The sequence below is a fragment of the Aulonocara sp. 'chitande type north' Nkhata Bay genome, linkage group LG3 (assembly GCF_057382095.1).
Source record: "Aulonocara sp. 'chitande type north' Nkhata Bay isolate Kocher_YH1m ecotype deep benthic linkage group LG3, A_spYH_male_GT1.1, whole genome shotgun sequence".
Taxonomy (NCBI): domain Eukaryota; kingdom Metazoa; phylum Chordata; class Actinopteri; order Cichliformes; family Cichlidae; genus Aulonocara; species Aulonocara sp. 'chitande type north' Nkhata Bay.
This window is the reverse complement of record NC_141346.1, coordinates 39107092-39128076: the sequence shown is the minus strand read 5'-3', so window position 1 is coordinate 39128076 and position 20985 is coordinate 39107092. Positions and strand designations below refer to the sequence as shown.

Genomic DNA, 20985 nt, shown 5'->3' with positions numbered 1-20985 from the left:
CTGTGAAGAACCTGTCTGTTCTGCCCCGGCAGCTGTATCCTCCACCATCAGACTCAGTAACTGTGATTCTGTATTCACTGGATGTTGGAGGTGTGTTTAACTTGTCTGGACTCCATTCATACGTCCACTGAGCTGCTTCACCTCCCTGAATCTCACATCTGACAGTGACTGTCTCACCGCTGTATATCTGAGTCCAGGATGGCTGCAGGGTCACAGTGGGCTTAATGGGAACTGGTCAGATAACAATGATCCAGTTAGGAGAAGAGAAACATAAAAATTCACGACATTAGAGTAGAGTCACAACAAAACAGCCAGCAGTTGTTAAAGTACAAACAACTTCAGTTTTTAAATTAGTTTCCAATCATTAAAACATAATGATTGGTGCATAAAACGTTCACCAGATAGATTTATGCACAGATTTATGCTAATACACAGTCAGTAGATGAAGCTCGTTTTGATACAAGGCCTTGGGAAATAGAGACGCTGATGGTGTCACAGCACCCTCTGGTAGAAACAAAATAAAATAAAATAATAAAATAATATAACATAAACAGAATTATAGAAATGTAAAATCATTATAAATATCTGTCCTGGTTTTATTGCTATTGTTAATGGGAATCATAATTTTGTATTCTAGTGACAATTTGACTTGAAAATCAACAAAAACAAGTTTTGTTTTCATTGAGGATGCACTGAGCCTAAAAATTATTAATTTGACATATTTAGTTTTCTGAGTACTGGTTTGAACAGTGATTCCCTCCATAATTCGGAGAAGGCCATTTCAAACTTGGAAAAAATATCTAAACTCATCAGTTTCCTGAATGACGAATGAATCGCTTTTAGTTTGTGTTTCTTCTCCTTCCTCTGCAGGTGTAGACGTCTCTATCAGATATAGAGATTGCACTTAGAGCTCAAAGAGATGATCTCATTGTCAGATGTTTTTTTTCTGAAATCAGATTCTCTCTGCACAGTCCATCAGAGGTCAGAGTCACACTGCCCCCTGCTGGTGTGGTTGTGCTGTCAGCTGTCAGAGTGGCCTTGATTTTAAGTTTTGTAAGTTAGAAAAATATGAGGCTGTTATTGTGATCCTTTTAGTGGAAGAAGAAGAAACCCACAACATCTGCCACACAGATGTTCCAGCTGCAGTTTTCGGCATAACGGCATTATAAGTAACGACGTAACAAACAGACGGTTGAAGCTGTCTTCAGCTTACGGCATCTTATGTCAGTTGCACACGAGTTTTAAGATGTGAGAGATTTGTGACGTTTAGCGTGTTTGGAGCGTGTAGTTAGTGTTGTCTTGTGTAGTTAGTGTGTAGTGTTGTGGATAGGTTTGTGTTGTGTGTCAGAACAATGAGGCGACTGCTGTCTCCAGGTAGAAAACAGGAGTGATACACCTGCTGCTGTCAGACCTGCAGGTATCAGGCTGTGATGTTCTCCTTTATAGTGGACAGAAATGATTTTTTTGGAGTGGCACAAATAATTTGTGTGGCATCTTATTGAATGCAGAACAGCTGATTGTTCTGTAAATAGTTTGAAATGACTGGGAGCAGGTGAGCCTGGTTTCTATTGACATAACCACCACCAGCAGAATAACGTCACTTAAATGAGTGAGTAATACGCCACCTGGTGGTTTGTTCTGAGCGTGAGAAAAAGCCTGAGCCTGTAAGGCTGAGCGAAGGGTTTCTGAACCCTCTACTTATAGAAAACTCTCCAAATTCACTTGTGGATCTGTCACAGCAGAAGTGAAATCTTGTGAATCATAACTGTGATCTGTTAGCATTGACTAACAAACACGCATGAAAAGGAAATCAGTCAGTTTCAAGGAAACAAACTCTAGTAAATGTAAAGTTTGTGTAGCAGCTAAAACATCTGCTCACATGGTTGCACTCTTGATATGATCATTTTAATATTTTAACCAATAAATGCAGTGGAGTGTGAGCTGTATCATATACAATATTTTGTCCCTCAGGTTATTCCTGAAATATAGTTTGTTTCAAGTTTGTTATATGACGGGTCACATTTATTCATCTGCTTCTTCCTGGTCCGCTCATGTCAAAGTCCGCCATCTAGTGGTTAAATGGAGGAAGTGCCGAGTAATAATGGCTAGAGCTCCGTGTCTGTGATAGTTCTGCATCTGCTGCTCTTGAGATGGGATAAAGTGTAAGTTTGGGCAGATGATGGATTGTTTCTACATATTAGTGCTCTGTCCTTCTTGTGGGTCTGTGAAGTTTGTTTTGCCTGTTAGCATAAAACATGTCAGCATGTAGTATTTGTATTTACGTCACTTGACAGGCTTTGTCCATTTATTGTTAATGTTGTGATCTTGCATTGGTCATGTGACATTTGTGCATCTACACTGAGATTAAATGTACCTGCTCTGTTTTGTTGTTACAGTTTTACAGACTGAAAGTGGTACAAATGGTACATCAGTAAAAGCTCTGAAGAACGCCACAGTCTCCACATGGAGCGCTTACTGAAGCCATTTATGTTTAACTGCACAGGCTGAATAGAAGCATTGAGTCTGTGCAGAAGATAACATGTAAACACAGGGAGGATATTATTGAGCACATTATAGGAGATAACAGCTACATATATGAACAGGAAGAAAAAGATCATTTCTTACCTTCAGCATTTCCACAGATGACAGTACTGAGCACTAAAATAATGAATAAAACCTCATCAGACATTATACAACTGACAAGATCAAAAACAATATAAAGTAAGACTTTCTAAAGATACATCCAGATGAACAGTAATCACCAAATTTCTGTGCTTCTGTTTGTCAAACAGGCTCAAACATAATAACTCAAACTGTTGTAACACAGTGTGTAACTATAAGTGATGCAAAAAGCAGCAGCGTATCAAACATTTAAACACTTAAAGAATCACAAGTCTGCTTTGTTCCAGCTCTCAGGTAAACAGGTTAAAGCAGTGACTCACTGTAATTCTCACAGATCAGAAACATTTTCTTTAATCGCTGCCATTCAAACAATGTCAGACGTGTACTTACAGAAAAAGCCCATCATGCAGAGCAAAGAGTGCCCCATCGTCACATCCAGCCTGCTGCACTCTGATCCTCAGATAATCAAACAGTTTTAGTTTGCAGATAAAGAGAAGTTGTGTTTAATATAGATACAACAAGAGTTTTTCTACAGGCTCTTATTCTGATTGGTCTCTCTGTGCTTCCTGTCCTTTCACACAAAACTCAAACAGCTCCTGTAGCTTTGACCGCAGCAGTTGGTTGATATGTTTATATTTCCTGTCCACTGCAAACATAGAAGCTTGTTTCTTTTGTTGTGTTGTTTCCTTTCTCTGTAATATATAAAGCTGTTGCTTCATGTCAGGATATTTCTTTTGCCCGTTTGGGGTATTTTTTGGGTGCAATATCCACTAATATTTGTCTCCTGGCAGGTTTCTGCAGACTGGGAGTCACTGAGAGTGAATATAACCAAAACAGCTTTTCTACTTTGGTGCCTGTATTTTCACTAAAGCCTTTTTAAATCATTTTTCTCCTTTTAATTGTTTAACTGCTGAATTAAAATTAAATTCTTACTTTAGGCTGCATTAAAATATGTTTATTTTATTTGACTCTTAGCTGAAACATCATCATGCAGTAATATAGTGAAAAAGGCTCCTTTGACCTTAAATTCTGGTTTTAAGTTTGGTGGAGACCCAAACACAGGAAATGACTCAGTGTGTGGCTGAAGTGAGATTAAAGACTTTTATGTTTCACCAACTAAAGAACAATTAAATTCATAGATAAATTCAAAGTTATATTTATTATCTGTTATCATTTCAAAGTAAAGCAGGAACTCATTTATTCTGCAGATTGTTCTTTGTCTTGCTTTGACATGTATGTGCAGATGCACACTGACCTCAGCCTCTGACTACATGTAAACACAATAAAATAAAACAAGCTGATGTGAAACAATGATTGAAACACTGTAATAATGATGTTTGTGTTGAACACCACATGTTACCAACCAAGATCATGTGATTGTGTCCAGAGTCAGTTCAAAAAGCAGACCCACATATCCAGAGCAGGACTCAGAGTACCAAACAAAGGTGACCTTTATTATGAAGCTGATAGTTTCAGGCCTTGATGGTAACAAATGAAGAAAACTGAGTTACAGATAACTGATCACAGGAACACAGAGACTTACCTGTGGGTCATCACAAAATCTCTATTGAGGTCACAAAAGTGTCAACTTACACTTTCCAGTCAACATAAATAAATAAGTGAGACTTAAACACTGTGTGATTCCACAAATGTTAATCTGTCCAAATGATTCAGTGATGTGTAGACTAATAGATCAGAAGATACTGTGGTGTATTACCTACAACATGACTGTAGACGGATGTTTTTTTTCTGTGTATCTAATGTTATAATAATTATTCCTGATAGACTTTTGCCCTTATTTTTACTCATGTTGCCATAGTAACTTTAAATCGTAAAAGTCTACTGAGAAAATGCACAAAGCAACAAACCACATGTTCCTTCATTGTGTTAAACAGTTCACTTATAACTCGAGCAAACTTCCACTTCCTCTTTACATTTACTGAAGTTTGCTAACAAGAGTAAGTAACCACACCAGACACCACATTCACACCAGAGTTTTTGAAGTGTTTTAGAGCGGTGGTTTGATGTGGATGATTGTTTGTCCTTGTATATTATGTGCATGTGATCACAGCCCTGGGCCCTGTCCTCAGCTTGTGACGGGTCCCTGGTCTCTGGGAGGGTCGGCTGCCCGTTGCCTCTGGTTCTCAGAAGCTCTCCTCATGGGGTCTCTGTCTTCCTTCTGCTCTCTTTCAGGTGCTGTTTGTTTTCTGTATCGCTACCTCTTTTTTCTCTTTCTCTCTCTTTCCTTCTCTTTCGTTCTTCTAATTTCTTCTTCCTAGTCTGGACCTCCCCACCTGTCAGCTCTGGCACTGTTACAGTAAAGATGTGTAATCTTTTTTTTTTTCTTTTACTTTAATACCTGCAAATAGTTAATGTAGCAGTTAAAGCACAGTTTCTATAGTAAATGTTCTTCCTCATTTTAACTCTGCAGGCTGATGAAGGAAACAACAAAAGATCATTGAGGTTTGTTTCAGTGCAGAGATGGTGCAGATAAGACTGCAGCTCTGTGTGAACTTGCAGTTAAACAAATAACAATGTTTACACAATATTTTCCATCATTTTGAGAAGTGATCCTTCCTGTCACAGTCTGATCTACAGGTCAGAGTTTAAACACTTTCTGCATATGTTCATGGTCTCAATCATTAAAGTTTCACATCTTACTGACATGTTAATAGTCTAAAGCAGCGGTCCCCAACCTTTTTTGCGCCACGGACTGGTTTATGCCCGACAATATTTTTATGGACCGGCCTTTAAGGTGTCGTGGATGAATACAACAAAATAAAACTAGTACCGGTACCGAAAAAAGAAGATTTATTCATAACACACGTGAAAAGACCCAGGAAAACTGAGTAAATGATAAAAACGATAACAAAATAACGCTGAAAACCGATAAAAACCCTAAAAAATATACATTTCACACCTGAGCCTCAACTCTCGCGGCCCGGTACCAAACGACTCACGGACCGGTACCGGTCCGAGGCCCGGGGGTTGGGGACCGCTGGTCTAAAGTATTGTCCTCATCAGGGTATAAAGAGGACAATAAAGTGCAGTGTGCTTTAGGACCTTATGTTTGCTGGATACTGGTGGCTTAAAATAAGAGATTGCTACACACAAAACTGTTGTTTCAAACCACAGGCTGCATTTCCTCTTTTCTATGTGGCCCAGTCGAATATGAGGCCGTTCAGTGGATTAAAAATAAGCCTGTGGCAGAACAGACAGCAACCACCAACAACCCTTCATGCACACTGTAGCTGCCGCCCTGTGTGTCGGCATTATTCTGTATTGTCATGTTTGCAGTTTGATGAATTTATAGATAGAGTTAGAAGAATATATATATATTTTTCTTATTTTAAACATTTAAATATAACTGAAATAACAAGAGAAAAAAGAAAAAACAAAACGTAAAAATCATCAAGTTTTCATGTAAATATCTATGTCTACAGAATGTGTGTGCTCGAAAAGGAGTAGGATGAAGTTTACACTTTTAATAATAGTTTGCATTTATATAGCGCTTTTCAGGACCCCTCAAAGCGCTTTACAATTCCACTATTCATTCTCTCTCACATTCACACACTGGTGGAGTCAGCTACAGTTGTAGCCACAGCTGCCCTGGGGCAGACTGACAGAAGCCAGGCTGCCGTATTGCGCCATTGGCCCCTCTGGCCATCACCAGTAGGTGGTAGGTGAAGTGTCTTGCCCAAGGACACAACGACCGAGACTGTCTGAGCCGGGGCTCGAACCGGCAACCTTCCAGTTACAAGACGAACACCCAACTCTTGAGCCACGATCGCCCTTTTCCTGTTCCTAGCCTCTTATCTCAAATGTAATTGCTTACAGATCCATAGCTAGAATTCAACATTATTTGATCCATACATGTTTAACTATGTACAAGTCTAACACATGAACATACACAAATAAAACCATTTGCAGCATGTAAACCAAAACAACAACAAATGACATTTTTACATAAACTAAGCATCCTGTGTTTAACATCTGCTTAATCTCTGAGCTTATTTTATGTGACAAACACCTTAATAAACACTTTGGTTAAGCTTTGGTTACTCTGGCCTTGATCTATTAGAATGAGGACACAATGAGACAACTCAGTCACTGAGAGGAAGATTTCCTGTATTCATGCAATTTATATTTTTAAGCAATTGTGTGAATTTTTGTACTGATGTACTTGTCTTGATTTCATGTGTACAGGTGTTCCAAACACTAACTCCTCTGACTGTCATGCTGTGATATTTTACATTTGTCCTTACTATTGGCTTGCTGAACATAAGGATTCGTCTCATGACTATTTGGTCTTACAGTGGAGCAAAAAAGTATTTAGTCAGCCACCGATTGTGCACGTTCCCCCACCTAAAATGATGACAGAGGTCAGTAATTTGCACCAGAGGTACACGTCAACTGTGAGAGACAGAATGTGAAAAAAAAAATCCATGAATTCACATGGTAGGATTTGTAAAGAATTTATTCGTAAATCAGGGTGGCAAATAAGTATTTGGTCAATAACAAAAATACAACTCAATACTTTGTAACATAACCTTTGTTGGCAATAACAGAGGTCAAACGTTTACTATAGGTCTTTACCAGGTTTGCACACACAGTAGCTGGTATTTTGGCCCATTCCTCCATGCAGATCTTCTCGAGAGCAGTGATGTTTTGGGGCTGTCGCCGAGCAACACGGACTTTCAACTCCCGCCACAGATTTTCTATGGGGTTGAGGTCTGGAGACTGGCTAGGCCACTCCAGGAGTTTCAAATGCTTCTTACGGAGCCACTCCTTTGTTGCCCGGGCGGTGTGTTTTGGATCATTGTCATGTTGGAAGACCCAGCCGCGTTTCATCATCTTGGGCAAGATACTAACCCGAAATTGCTCTCCGATGCATTCATCGGAGTATGAATGTGTGTGAATGTCAGTTGTGCTTGTGCGAATGGGTGTGAATGGGTGAATGCACAAGTTGTGTAAAGCGCTTTGAGTGCTCAGAAGAGTGGAAAAGCGCTATATGAGAACCAGTCCATTTACCATTTACCATTCAAAGTTCTCACTGATGGAAGGAGGTTTTGGCTCAAAATCTCACGATACATGGCCCCATTCATTCTGTCCTTAACACGGATCAGTCGTCCTGTCCCCTTGGCAGAAAAACAGCCCCATAGCATGATGTTTCCACCCCCATGCTTCACAGTAGGTATGGTGTTCTTGGGATGCAACTCAGTATTCTTCTTCCTCCAAACACGACGAGTTGAGTTTATACCAAAAAGTTCTACTTTGGTTTCATCTGACCACATGACATTCTCCCAATCCTCTGCTGTATCATCCATGTGCTCTCTGGCAAACTTCAGACGGGCCTGGACATGCACTGGCTTCAGCAGCGGAACACGTCTGGCACTGCGGGATTTGATTCCCTGCCGTCGTAGTGTGTTACTGATGGTGACCTTTGTTACTTTGGTCCCAGCTCTCTGCAGGTCATTCACCAGGTCCCCCCGTGTGGTTCTGGGATCTTTGCTCACCGTTCTCATGATCATTTTGACCCCACGGGATGAGATCTTGCGTGGAGCCCCAGATCGAGGGAGATTATCAGTGGTCTTGTATGTCTGATGATTGCTCCCACAGTTGATTTCTTCACACCAAGCTGCTTGCCTATTGTAGATTCACTCTTCCCAGTCTGGTGCAGGTCTACAATACTTTTCCTGGTGTCCTTCGAAAGCTCTTTGGTCTTGGCCATGGCGAAGTTTGGAGTCTGACTGTTTGAGGCTGTGGACAGGTGTCTTTTATACAGATGATGAGTTCAAACAGGTGCCATTCATACAGGTAACGAGTGGGGGACAGAAAAGCGTCTTACAGAAGACGTTACAGGTCTGTGAGAGCCAGAGATTTTCCTTGTTTGAGGTGACCAAATACTTATTTGCCACCCTGATTTACCAATAAATTCTTTACAAATCCTACCATGTGGATTCATGGATTTCTTTTTCACATTCTGTCTCTCACAGTTGACGTGTACCTCTGGTGCAAATTACTGACCTCTGTCATCATTTTAAGTGGGGGAACTTGCACAATCGGTGGCTGACTAAATACTTTTTTGCCCCACTGTATATGGAACAAGTTCTGAATTTGTGGGGCAAAGATTTATTTGCTGATTTGTACATTGTTTGCACAGTTCTGAGGTCAACCAAATCTTTAAATTTGAGAATATTTAATTTGATAAAAAGTGGATTTAATGGTTCTCTTGAACTAGTTTTATTTCTTATGCTTATTGCTCTTTTTTGCAGAATCTATATTGGATGGGTGTGTGTTTTATACGTCTTTCCCCACACTTCCACACAGTATGTCATGTACAGCAGTATAATGGAACAATAGATAATATAATGATGTTTGATTGATGAGATCCTTAACCTTGTAGAGAATTGCCAGAGACTTTGATATTTTGCCTTTGATATAAGTAATGTGGTGAATCCAGCATAGTTTGTGATGTATTATCACACCGAGGAATTTTATTTCAGATACTCTGTCTAATTCAATGTTATTTATTGTCAGTTTACTATCGGTAGAATATGTGCGATTCCCAAATATTATGAATTTTGTTTTACTCAGGTTCAATGTTAATTTATTAAGGTCAAACCAGGTCTTCAGATTATTTAATTCATTTTCTAGTTCATTCAGACGTTGCTCCAAGTTACTTCCACAGCACAGTAAGTTTGTATCATCTGCAAATAATATTACTTTCAAAGACTTTGAAATTGCACATATCTCATTAATGCACAATATGAAAAGCAGCGGCCCCAAAACTGATCCTTGGGGAACCTCACACACAATTTTGGCATTTATGGCATTTATTTATGTATTTATTTATTTTTACAGTTTTTAAAGTAACTGTTAACCCATGATAATGCCACCCCTCTGATTCCATATGTACATAGTTTGTTAAGTAAAAGGTTGTGATCAACTGTATCAAATGCTTTCTTTAAATCTAAAAAAAACTCTGACAGCATATTCTTTGTTTTCAAAACAGTGTTTACTCCATTACTTAACTCCATTAAGGCAAGCGTTGTGGTCCTTTTGGGTCTAAATCAATATTGCTCTTCATAGAGCACATTATATGACTTTATCACCAAAAACAATCTATTGTAAAATATTTTTTCCAGTATCTTAGAGAACTGCAGTAGTAGAGAAATGGGACGATATTGGAACTACTTTTGCAATTTTCATCATATCAGGAAATAAACCACTTTGTAATGACAGATTACAAATTTAGGTAAATAGTTTCACAATACATCCAATAATATCTTTAATTAAGTCCATATCAATGCCATCACAGTCAGTTCATTTCTTGAAGTTAAAGGATGTAACTGCATCAATAATTTCCTCTTCATCTACTCCCCTCATAAACATTGAGTTTGCTACATTAATAGTTTTAATTTTAGGAGGGTTTCCAGTTTTTCAAATTTCTTTTGCCAAGCCAGGACCAACATTAAGAAAAAGGTCATTAAAACATTTGCATTTTTTTATGTCACTGGTGTCTTTGCGACAAAATTAATATAAATTTAATCCTGTCAGACAGGACAGGATTGGAAGGTTGATGGTTCGCTCCAGTCTGTGTGCCAAATAGCCTTGGGGAAGATACTAAGCCCAAGCTGCTCTCTGATCCATCTGCTGAAGTGTGAATATGTGATAGAAAGCAAGTAAATAGAAAAAAGTGCTTGGGTAAATTGGGCAAGTTGTGTAACGCGCTTTGAGTGCTCAGAATAAAAAAGTGCAGTATAAGAACCAAACCATTTATCAGACATTCCTCAGAGGTTCCTCACACCTCGATGCTCTTCCTGGTTGTGTTGTTTTGTCTTTCTCCAGGTCTTTCCCTGCAGGATGGTGGCCCTCTCTTTTTTTATGCCCACTTCTGCATCACTTATTCTCTGGTGTAGTAGAGAAACATATAATCAGTAGTCAGGGAGTGAATGTTAGTTACAGATGATCTTACACACCACCTCAACATAGTATAGTATAGTTTGTATAGGTGTATAGGTTAGCTTGTAAGCCTCTGTATACACACACAAACAACAACAAAGTAAAGAATCAACAGCATAATGTAGTGTTTGGGATTTCTGAGGTTCAGCAGTGCTGGGAATAGTGGGAGAGTTACTGGGAGGTGCTTGGGTAACAAAAGGCCATGCACAGGTGTAGTTGGCCTCTTTGTCTTAGTTTTGTTGTGTTAATGAAGCTACGTTTCTCCTCACAAATCAGCTCTGAGCCTGAAGGACTGAAAAGAAACCATTTAAACTTTCACAGCTGCAGAAAAAGATTCAGTGACTTTTTGATTATTTCCTTATTTTCCAACAAAGATCCGAAGTTCAAACTTGTGGCTTCAGACATTTTCACGTATCTCAATTCTGTTAAGGAGAGATGCTGACACCATGTGGACAAATGCTATTATTGCTGGTTTGTGGGTTACAAATGTTTTTAGCATGGCAAACCATATAAGTAATAGTAATACTGTTTCAGTGTAGAAATATCTGTGTGTCCGTTGTTCCAATAAGTGTTTTTATTCATCATTTCTATGAGGAAAAGAAGAAGGGAAAATGTTTCGACATTAAAGTGGCAAATTTGTGAGAAAAAAGTGGCCCTTTAGTGCCGAACTGCCATCGCCTGCAGTACAGTAACTGATACCCAATGTCTCATTTACAACAGAGACCTGTTTCAGACAAACATATTTAAATTACAACATCAGCATGTTTGTGATATCAGTGTTGTGACCTGTAGATGGTATAATTCAGAAGTGATATGCTCACTCATACAAACAATCACAGACTTTTTTCATGTTTTTAATCCTGTAAGGAGACAAAAGTGATCCAGAAGAAATGTTTTAAGCGCACTGACATCTGCTGCATCAGCAGTAAGATTATTTCTAAATTGGTGAACCCAAAATCTTCAAGATTTAAGGCGAGGATTGTTTCGAAGGTTTAACTGGTGCAAAAGGTCTAAACTCAAGATAAGATTGGGAGATTTGTTAACATATATTTGATTATTTTATTTTTTTAACCTTTTCCTCTATAACATTATTTTTGCTTTTATTTAGGCCAGAAACAAAAGTTGGCTAAATAATTAAATTTGAAAGAGAGATTATTTTGAAGTAAGAAAGTTTAAAAAAAAATCACAAACAAAAAAAAAAAAAATCACACTTTTAACACTTTTATTAAAAAAAAAAAAAGAAAGTAAGATCGATTTAAAAACAAATTGCTATGGTTACTGCAGGATGCTGCCTTTAAGTTTGCTTAGAGGTGTGAAAAACAAAACAAACACCAAAGAACAAAAATGTCAGCTCTTTCAAACAACAAGGATTTTATTTCTCACAGTTTTACTGACAACAAACTGTATTTATATAATTTATTAGGCAAGAAAATTTAAACAGAAACAAAGTCAAGCAGTAAATAAATGTTGTTATGAATAAAAAACCCACATTCTTCTTTTTCCAAATATTAGATAAAACCGTAAAGAGTGGAGTGTGTTGTAACACATATTTAAAGTGTTGCAGTCATATGTTTCTAATCCAGCTCATTACCAAAACTGTCTTTGAATAATTTTACAGAGAGCAGCGGAAAAACAGAACAACACAACCAAAGATTTTACAAAAACATCAGATGATGTCAGGAAACAGACCAGTTTACTGCTGTTTAGTATAATAGTATAATACTGTATAGGGAAAATTATGAATGGATAGTTGTTATTAGGGCTGTCACAAATGATTATTTTTATAGTCGACTAGTCACCGATTATTTTTTTGATTAGTCGACTAATCAGATCATGCACCCACTGGACGTAAAACGTAGAGCTTATTGCACCAGAAGCATCTGCTTTCATATAACTATCACTAGCTTACAGCTTGAAGTGTTTAAGGTATGTGCTCACTATAAAAAAGACGAGATGATAGTTCATTAAACTTTTAATTAAATTTGCAGATTGTGTCGGTGGATTTTAATAAACTCAGCCGTCTGCTCTTTGCTCCCTAAAATATAACACTACACTGGAGTAAATTCTCGATCATGTCACACTTCTGTTTAATCAGTTTTCTGTTTGATGTTTATTTCACTGTGTGAAAACTATAACTTTAAACTCTGCTAAACCGATCTACTCAGGAACAAGTAAAACACTGAAAAAAGCCAAATAATAACATTTTTAAGTTATCTAAGTTATCTAAACCGGTGAACCGTGGGCGATATGCCAGGGGACACAGCCTGACGGGACACGTCCACAGACAGGGGAGCAGCAAGAGTGAACTCGCGAACGAGACACTTGTAGGCAGCCAGGAGGTTTCAGCTCACTGAGTGAGTCCCTGCTGGCCGCCTAAACCTGCGGCACGTAGGCAATACCCCTCACATGGATCCGGCACTGCAGGCTGGAAAACACTCACTTGCCGCCTGTGTCCCAGGGTAACACAGTCTGCAACAGCACAGCTGCTGAAAGTGTAGGGCCGAGGTAGGGAGGTCACCCGAAGGGTCCAGCCCCAGAGCTGCGAAACACCCCGTGCCTTCTGCAGACTGGGAAGGGGACTGGTGGCCAAGCCCGCTGAAGGCCAAGCAGGGACTCAACACAAAGGTCTGGCGAACCACGGGCAATATGCCAGGAGATGACATCTTAAAGAAGTGTCTACACGCCACGACCATGCACCCCGTACATATGGAATATGCAACGGAGTGGAAAGATAGTCTCGATATGATGGAGAACTTCTGTTGTGAGCTGAGAAAAGAAGGGTTTCTATAATCTGCTGCAGTGTTTGAATGAATGGAAGAATCCAGCTCTGACCTCACATGACTGTGGAAATGTTTGCTGCAAAAGTCAGCAGCTACAAACACTGAAAACCTGCCTGGATATCAGCATAAGGACGTGTGTGAGGGGTTACTGGCTGCCCAACATGCCTGTCCCACCTGCGGCTTCCTGTTGAAGAACAATAAAGTATATTTTAAAAGTATTGTTTCCCCTTGATGTAAAGTGAAGTTCTGTTTTGTGTGTTTGAGTCTTTACAGAAATTGTGTAAAGTTAACTGTACCTTACAGACTTTGTTTAGAAGGCGCAGACAGACTTTGTATCTGTGTGGAGGAGGAAATCACCTGGTTTTACTTTCATGTAAATATCTGGTCTCAGACATACACACATCTTATCATTTGTAACGTGTTTCGTGTTTTACAGATTTTTTACGCAAAACATGTGAAGCTGAAGCACTTCTCTATCTTCTTCTGTATCAGTAAAAAATCATTAACACCTCACCTGGGATACTTGAAACAATGGTGTGTTTTGTACGGTGATGCTGTTACTCGACTAAATCAAACTGACCGACAGTGACTTGAAAAAGTATTCATACCCTTTGAACGTTTACACATTTTGTTACCTTAAAACCACAAACTTAAATGTTTTTTTATTGGGATGTGATAGAACACAAATAGTGCAGAACTGTAAAGTGGTATGAAAATGATAAATCGTTTTCAAAATTTATGTAAATAAAAATCTGAAAAGTGTGGCGTGCATTTGTTTTCAGCACCCCCTGCGTCAATACTTTGTAGAGCCACCTTTTGCTGCACTTACAGCTGCAAGTCTTTCAGGGTTTGTCTTTACCAGCGTTGCACATCTAGAGACTGAAATGCTTGTCAACTCTTTGTTGCAAAATGGCTCAAGCTCAGACGGACTGGATGGAGAGCATCTGTGAACAGCAATTTTCAAGTCTTGCCACAGATGCTCAATGGGATTTAGGTCTGGACTTTGACTGGGCCATTCTAACACAAGAATATTCTTTAATCTAAACCAGGGGTCGGCTGGTGTCCTGAAGGTTTTAGATATCACCCTGGGCAGGGCTCTAGACTAACTTTTTGCCATGGGCGTACCGGTACGCCTAACTTTAAAAAGTTAGGCGCACACAAATTTTATAATAATTGATATAATATAATGTGTTTTTCTGGATACACTGTGCTTTTTCAACATTCAAAGATTGATGACACCGTGTCAGAGCACTGGCTATGAATTTCAGAAGGATCAGGCCTTAACTTAACAGAAAAGTTAGCAATAGTTCTTTTCCTATTACAGCTACATCCACTTCTGTCGTGCCCAGGCTGCTCACTAGGGCTGGGTATCATCACTGATTTCTATAATCCATTTGATTCCGGTTTTCAAAGTCCTGATTCGATTCAACTTAGCCTCAGACAGTCAGAAATATTATAATTCTGATCATTTATCAGTACTGACTTCATCAGAATTGTGAACATCACAGCAGATGCCTTTGTGTGAAAGTAACTGAGAATAAAACACAGAAAAACATGAAGGAGATTTTCCTGGTCTGGCTTTTTATAGCAGATAACCTTAAAAATATTCTACAATGTTCCGCATATAAAGTTTAAATTTCTTCAGTATTGAACAACAGAAAAAAATAGGCTTATGGATCCATATGTACGGGGTACGACCTCCCTGGGTCGTGGCGTGTGGATATTTCTTTAAGACACTCCGGCACGCCCGGCTACGCCCCACAGCAAACGTATAAAACAGCTGTGCAGACGTGACACCGGTGATCGTTTGATCAGAACGCGTCTCCGAGTGGCCTCACGGTGGAGAGATAGTCCCTCACTAAGAGAACCAAGGTTACACCGTAACCGTAAGGTCTGCGCTTGGGTTCTGTTCAAGTTGCTGGCCGCCGTCCAGCGTGACAGTGCTACTGGAAACTGAATTTCTGGAAGGAACCAGATTAATAGGTTCATCTAATCTAATCTAATCTAATCTAAAAGGAAACAAGGAAATTCAGTTTGGTTTGATCACAGAGAGAAAGGAAAATATTCAGTTCAGTTCTTCTTTTTGGGAGTTTTAATTTATACAGAGATAAATGGTTGTCATGGAAACGAGATTTTAATGGTCTAAATCTTGGAGAATAAAAATGATGAGCTAACATGAGCTCATTGAAAGGACAGAGAGAAACAAGCTGACCTGCAGACCAGACAAACTTTGGTTGACTGTGATCAGTGTGATACTCTGGGTCTCCTCTTCCAGCTCTGCACACATATCCTGCTGTGTGTGTCTGTCCATGAATGATGTAGGAGTCCTGTGCAGTCCCACTGCCATCAGGTAGCAGCTCATAACTGGAGGATTTCTCTGATAGATCAGGAACAGCTTTATACCAGTAGAAGCTCCATCCTGCAGACGGATGTTCAACCTCACAGTTCAGAGTTACTGAGGCTCCAGGACTCAGCCATGATGGAGACACAGTGAGGACAGGACGGGGTTCATCTGTTCAACAAAGATTTTCTCTCAGTGAACATGTAGTACAGTCTCTGAACAGTGAGCTCAGTTTATACAAAGAATAATAATCTCAGTCTATATGAACAGAAACACATTTTACAAAGTGTTCAAACAGCTTAAAGCAAACATGACTTACTGTCAGAAACTGTCAGTGTGACTGAATCACTCCACTCTGTTGTTTCATGCTGTGAACTTTTCATTCTGCCCTTACAGCGATAGTTTCCACTGTTGGATGATGAAGCAGATCTAAACCTGTATTCATTTTGATTTGGAGGTTTTCTGATGCTGTTTGCTTCCCACTCATAATCCCACTCAGTGTCTCCTCCATGGATCTCACATCTGACAGTGATCGTCTCTCCTCTGTATATCTCAGACCAGTTTGGATGCAGAGTCACAACAGGCCTGATTGAGACTGTTAATGTTCAAGAAAGTACAATAAAAACACGTGAATGACAAAAGGTTCAATTACCATCAGATGTAGTGCTTTGTGGGAAGTTCAAGTTTGAGCTCACCAGTTGTGTCAATCCAAACTGCCTCACTGCTTCACTTCTTCCTCCTCTGCAGCTGTAGAGTCCTCCCTCTGAGACACTGATTTGTCCATTTGCAGTGTTGGGGAGTAACGGAATACATGTACCGCCATTACGTATTTAAAATACAAAATATGAGTAACTGTATTCCGTTACAGTTACCGTTTAAAAAGGTGGTATTCAGAATACAGTTACTTTGTTGAAATAAATGGATTACACTGCGGTACGGGGTACAACCCCCCTTGGGGGTTTTTAACCCCTGACATGTTGGTTACTCTGGGGTCTAAGTTATTGTGTTATTGAAAGTACTTGAATTTGAAAATCTATGGAACTTCCTGTTTCATATTGTCGTGGGTCAGGACTGTTTGGGTTTTGTTTGACAGCTACGTTCTGTTGTTCCAGGCGGTAGCGTTACGGTTGCCATGGTTACAGGGCGACGCTCTCTCTCTCTCTCTGCGACTGTGTGTTTCCTGGGTGAGAGAGCCTTTTCGTTGTTGTTGTTGTTGTGCTAAGCTAACAGGCAGAATGCTACAAGCATAGCTCTAAAGAATGTAGCATCATGGGCAGTGTAGTCCGTGCTGCAGGGAGAATGGACTGCCATACACGTTATGTGTCTGTGAGCGCGAGGAGGGAGAAAAAGGGGAGTGGAAACGTACGAGCAGTCATCGAGAAAAAACGGGAGATGGAAGCATGTAAATATAATAATAACCACTTCAGCCAAGAAGAGTGCCTGACGAGCCCAGTTGTAAGTAAGCTATTAAGACTCGACTGTACACCGTGTTCGTGTTTTCCTCCGAAAACAATAAGTTCCGTTGGAGCCGTCTTTCAACGCCTCTCTCTGTCTCTCGCAATAAAAGTTGACCCACACAACAAAGTAGAGCTATTTTTCGGCTACGAGCCGACACGGACCCCGCCGTATTAGTCAGAGGTCCCTTTACTACAGTTCGGAGTCGCGGACCTTCAGTAATAGTAATAAATCACACAGCAATAGTGCATTCACGTTGTTGTAAAAAGCATGATAATATATTAAGTAATCCAAAGTATTCAGAATACGTTACTCTCATTGAGTAACGTAACGGAATACGTTACAGAATACATTTTGGGGCATGTATTCTGTATTCTGTAATGGAATACATTTTAAAAGTAACCTTCCCAACACTGTCCATTTGATAGAAAAACCAGAGCAGGTCAGGGTCACACTGCCCCCTACTGGAACAGCTGTGTTATCAGCTCTCAGTTCAGCCTTTGGTTTCGCTGCAGTTTAGTTTAGAACAAGAACATAAAAGTAAAAATGACTGAATCAGAACAATTTAAAGGACCGGGTGGAAATATGTAAATGATCAAATATCATGAAACCTTAATGGTGAAGCTGTAAAAAACTGTTAAACAAAATACTCTGAAATACTGTTTTGATCAACAGTATGTTTTTAATATTTACTTATTTGCATTTGCAAAATTACAAAGCCTCATATATTACGTCCACTGAGCTCCTTCACCTCCCTGAATCTCACATCTGACTGTCTCACCGCTGTGTATCTGAGGCTAGATGTGTCGCAGGGTCACAGTGGGCTTAATGTGAACTGTTCATATAAGAATGATCCAGTTAGGAAACAAACAGAAACATAAAAACTGCTGTTTATAACATAAGAGTAGAGCGACTGCAAAACAGCTGATTCACAGACAAACAGTTTGAAGACGCAACATAAAAAAGTCACAACATAACAATTTATAAGTTCAAGCATTTAGTAAAATGTATCAGTATTTACTTCGTACAATTATCTTTATTTATATTAAAAATATAACAGATTCATTCGAATACATCTGCTTCACTTTATGAACTTTGAGGTGAACAAGCATATCAGTGTGAATAAACTGAAAAATAAATCAAAAAACTTTAGATTTTCAAAGGATTTTTTTCTTGAATCAACATGAATAGAAACTGCAACTTATTTTATTTTTTTGTTGTTGTTGTTTTTACCAAAATATGTTATTTTTGAAGCTCCAATAAATTCATGAAAGGCTTGAATAATTTTTGCTTGTTTGACCTTCTGTTTTGTTTTTTCCTTCCAGAATTAGATGGGCTCTTGAAGAGTGCAAGGTCAACCTTGAATCACACAATTTTAAAGGATCCACAACAAACTCAAGAAGTTCTAATATTTTGCTTTTTGAGATGCCTAAAATCAAAGAGATCAAATTCTTTAAAAGTAATCAAAAAAATTGAATTAAATTCTAAAACATGCTGGGGGCCAGTTAAAGGATGGGAATGATGTCTCTCCATCTCTTTCTTTGAGTTAAAAGCTGAAGCTGGGAGCTGATTTCTGTATCGTCTGCAGTGATTCAACTGATTTTTGTTAAGGCAAGTAAAGAGCCTGTTGCATCAATTTGGATATGAAGAAATGAAAGCACGTAAAATAGTGTCTGTGTATTTAGATGTTAAAATAGATCTCTGGTGTCAGCCAGAGGGGCCGATGGCGCGATATGGCAGCCTCGCTTCTGTCAGTGTAGCTGTGGCTACTGTTGAGCGTGTGCTTCCACAGGCCCCGCTAGTTTAGAGACTTATTCCTCATGAAGAACGAAAACAAGACAGAACATCTTCAACCGGTCTTTTACTCGCTAACGAGGAAAGACTTGGTCAGAACCAGGCTGTGAAGCTAAATGCTCCTCACCTGTCTCCAGACCAACTCCTTCAAAGAGCAGCTCTCCTTGCAGCTATTTATTGACAAACTGTTACAATACACATCACAACATAAGCACCTCCCACCGTAAAACCCCCTTGGTTACAAAAGACAAGGCACTGTGTGTGTGTGTGTGTGTGTGTGTGTGTGTGTGTGTGTGTGTGTGTGTGTGTGTGTGTGTGTGTGTGTGTGTGTGTGTGACTTCTTGATCACAACATCCTTGGCAGTGTTGGGAAGGTTACTTTTAAAATGTATTTCAGAATCAGAATCAGAATCAGAATCAGAATCAGAAAGGGTTTTTATTGCCAAATGTTGAGCAGGTTTACAACATTAGGAAATTGCTGCGGTGCTTCAGTGCAAACATACTGTCATAAAAATATAAAAATAAGAATAAGAATTAAAAGTGCTAAGTGGATAGATATATACATGATATATACATGAGTGCAGGTGGTGATCAGTGCCAAACATGGAATGATGCAGTGAACACAGCGTAGGGTCATGTGTTAGTGGTGGGAACAGTCATACGGTTATTGTTCATGTGTCCAACAGCAGAGGGGAAGAAACTGTTCTTATGGCGAGAGGTTCTGGTGCGAATGGACCGGAGCCTCCTGCCTGAGGGGAGCAGGTCAAACAGACTGTGTCCAGGGTGAGAAGGGTCAGCTGAGATCCGAGCTGCACGCCCCAGTGTCCTGGAGGTGTACAGGTCCTGCAGAGATGGGAGTCTGCAGCCAATCACCTTCTCAGCAGAGCGCACAACACGCTGCAGTCTCTGTTTGTCCCTGATAGTGGCTCCAGTGTACCACACGGTGATGGAGGAGGTGAGGATGGACTCGATGATTGCAGTGTAGAATTGCATCATCGTCCGTGTTGGCAGGTTGAATTTCTTCAGCTGCCTCAGGAAGTACATCCTCTGCTGGGCTTTCTTAATGACGGAAGTGATGGTGGGCTCCCCCTTCAGGTCCTGGGTGATGGTGGTACCCAGGAAGCGGAACGAGTCCACAGAGGTGATGGGGGTGTCAGTCAGGATAATGGGGGGAGTGGAGCTGTGTGCTTCCTGAAGTCCACAATAATCTCCACTGTCTTCTGGGCATTCAGCACCAGGTTGTTGTGGCTGCACCAGGACACCAGACGTTCAACCTCCCTCCTGTAGGCAGACTCATCCCCGTCCGAGATGAGTCCAATAACGGTGGTGTCATCTGCGAACTTGATTAGCTTGACAGACTGGTGGGTGGAGGTGCAGCAGTTGGTGTACAGGGAGAAGAGCAGAGGAGAAAGAACACAGCCCTGAGGGGAGCCGGTGCTGATGGTCCGGGAGTCCGAGACATTCTTTCCCAGCCTCACATGCTGCTTCCTGTCCGTCAGGAAGTCAGTGATCCACCGGCAGATGGGATCAGGCACATTCATCTGGGAAAGCTTGTCTCGGAGATGGTCTGGAAGGATGGTGTTGAAGGCAGAGCTGAAGTCCACAAACAGGATCCTGGCGTAGGTTCCTGGGGAGTCCAGATGCTGCAGGATGAAGTGTAGGGCCATGTTGATTGCGTCATCTACAGACCTGTTGGCTCTGTATGCAAACTGCAGGGGATCCAAGAGGGGGGCCGTGAGGGTCTTGAGATAGGGGAGAACCAGGCGCTCAAATGACTTCATGACCACAGATGTCAGAGCCACGGGTCTGTAGTCATTTAGTCCAGTGATCCTAGGTTTCTTGGGGACAGGGATTATGGTAGAGGACTTGAAGCAGGCAGGCACATGACATGCCTGCAGTGAGGAGTTGAAAATGCCAGAAAACACTGGGGCCAGCTCGTTTGCACAGTGTCTGAGGGTGGCAGGAGACACACCGTCTGGGCCGGGAGCTTTCCGAGCATTCAGACTCTTAAACTGCTTCCTCACATCTG

The 20985-nt window shown here is 40.3% G+C and overlaps 1 protein-coding gene across 1 annotated transcript in view; it reads right to left on the bottom strand.

Annotated features, from left to right (window-relative positions):
• Nucleotides 1-16289, bottom strand: part of LOC147335616 (high affinity immunoglobulin gamma Fc receptor I-like) — a 33474-nt gene extending 17185 nt beyond the window's left edge. The window contains exons 1-2 of the mRNA XM_086286086.1: nt 16028-16289; nt 15580-15879 (exon numbers count right to left, since the gene is read on the bottom strand). Coding sequence (XP_086142212.1) covers nt 15580-15879; nt 16028-16091 — 364 coding nt within the window. The 5' untranslated portion in view covers nt 16092-16289. The remainder of the gene's footprint in view (nt 1-15579; nt 15880-16027) is intronic.
• Between the last annotated feature and the right edge of the window lie 4696 nt (nt 16290-20985).